Source organism: Arachis ipaensis, chromosome B1 (genome assembly GCF_059453495.1).
Source record: "Arachis ipaensis isolate K30076 ecotype BB chromosome B1, ASM5945349v1, whole genome shotgun sequence".
NCBI classification, from domain to species: Eukaryota; Viridiplantae; Streptophyta; class Magnoliopsida; order Fabales; family Fabaceae; genus Arachis; species Arachis ipaensis.
The window spans coordinates 127577901-127579899 of record NC_142436.1 but is presented as its reverse complement, the minus strand read 5'-3'; the positions used below and the strand labels follow the sequence as shown (position 1 = coordinate 127579899).

General features: G+C 35.3%; 1 protein-coding gene across 1 annotated transcript; it reads right to left on the bottom strand.

Moving 5' to 3' along the window:
- Positions 1 to 611: 611 nt before the first annotated feature.
- LOC107610525 (uncharacterized) lies at positions 612 to 1551 on the bottom strand. Its single transcript, XM_016312576.1, has 2 exons — positions 1212 to 1551; positions 612 to 1117 (listed from the first exon to the last, which is right to left on the bottom strand). The coding sequence occupies exons 1-2, from the start codon at positions 1549 to 1551 to the stop codon at positions 612 to 614; spliced, it is 846 nt and encodes a 281-aa protein (XP_016168062.1).
- Between the last annotated feature and the right edge of the window lie 448 nt (positions 1552 to 1999).

Below are 1999 nucleotides of genomic sequence, written 5' to 3'. Positions count from 1 at the left end.
CGTCTTTATGTGAGTGATTCCCATAAGAAAAAGTGTTTGGAAAAATAAAGGACAAATTAAAAAGTAAAGACTGGAAAGGATAAAAGTTGCTGAATTTAAAGGAATCGAAATGACATTGCAAAGAAGATAAATTGCATGAAAAGGAAAGTTGTAGGGAATTTAAATGAAAAGTAAAGACATGGAAGGAACTCTTAAAAAAAAAAAAAAAACTCTTGACGGACTCAGAAAGTCGCTGAGATTTGAGTGAGTATGAGTGTTTTCTCTGAAAAGATTCCAACCCTTGTTCTTTCGAGTCTTCTCCTATTTATAAGACTCCTCAACCAATCCAATTGAAATGTAACTTCCACGTACATTAATAGAGTACGCAACTCCTTTCATAGTGTTCCAGTATGCACTTGTAACTTGATAAAGTTCGAATTTGTCGAACATTGGCTTGTCGAAAAATTCAACAATATCTTGTCGAAAATATTATTTTTGATGATTTTTTATTTTTTATTTATTTTTATTATTTTTTTGCTAGATGGACAAAAGCAAAAATACTTATCATCATTGAATATTGTTTTCGACAAACTCATATTCAACTATTTCTCTTTCTTTCTTCTTTTCTTCTTTTATTTTTTCAACTTGTCGAACTCTCTCAGCCAAATAGGTAAATCAGGAATATGCATATTGAGTAATTTTCGACGCATATACAAGCCAAGACCTTTGATGGCTATTTTGACGATCTCGCTTTCAGGGACTGACACATAACATCGATTGCGAGCATTTTTGAATCGAATTATATAGTCATCTATCGATTCTCCATCATCTCGTTCTATTGTAAGCAAATTTGTCAACAAGACATTCAATTTTGCTCTATAAAATTGAGCATGAAAAGTATTTTCCAATTGTTCCCATGTTAAAATTGAACTGGGTCTCAGATTTGAAAACCAAGTGAAAACATTTTTTGTTAATGAAGCAGAAAAAAACTTCATTCTCAGGTTTTCATTATCTGCCAAATTTTCTAATTCGACCATATAGCAAGCTATATGCTCGACAGTTGACTCTCCAATATCTCCTACAAATTTTGTAATTATTTTAGGATTTTTCACACCTATTGGTACTTCTGTCATTTGCACTGCAGAAGAAAAAGCAGAAACAAAATATGGTCGATGCATGAGACCCACGTTGATACCCATTCCATTGAGGACATCCACGACAATCCTTGTCACCTGGTAATGATATCCACGCTGTGTGAAGTCTATTCAAAACTTCATCAGTATTTTGATCTTGTCGAACGAGATAAGGGATATTTTCTTTCCTTTCAGGATTGTTAAATACACTCTCCTCATTATATCTTATGTCCTCCTGATCTACTACCAAATCTTGGGGAATAGGCTCCCCCTCATCATAATCGACAATTCGAGCAATTCTCTCGACTTGTTTAACCAGTTGATCATATTTTGACTCATTGTCATCCAGGATAGGATTCAAAATAGTAGCCATCTGATGAGTCAACAAGTTGACTAAATCATAATGGCTTTCGTCAATATATTGTCGAAACTCAGCCATCGATCCTGAATTATTCGACAAGGAGCCACTTGGTAATCTCGATTAACGTCGGGATATGAGAAAGAAGATTGGTTAGAAACCGTACCTGGCACATTACCAAATCTGACTGGAAATGGAAATGTGTAACTGCCTATAGGAGGCGTATAGCCAGGAAGAAGGTCAAATGGAAGCAAACTAGCGGTTACTTGCGGTTGATTCTGCACTGGGGTGATCCTAGGGCGTGAATTTCACCCACTACCACCAACACTTGCATCAATAACTGAATTATTCTCCCCCAGAATTATATTCTGCATGTGGAATCAAATTTGCAGAAATTTGTGTAGCAGTTATTGGGGCATTATTACTTGTTTATGCATTGCCATTTGAAACTTCGTCAAACATGGTAACAATTTTATCACTTCTTAATTCCATGCACCAAATATCAACACTGCATGCACAATGCAAGCAA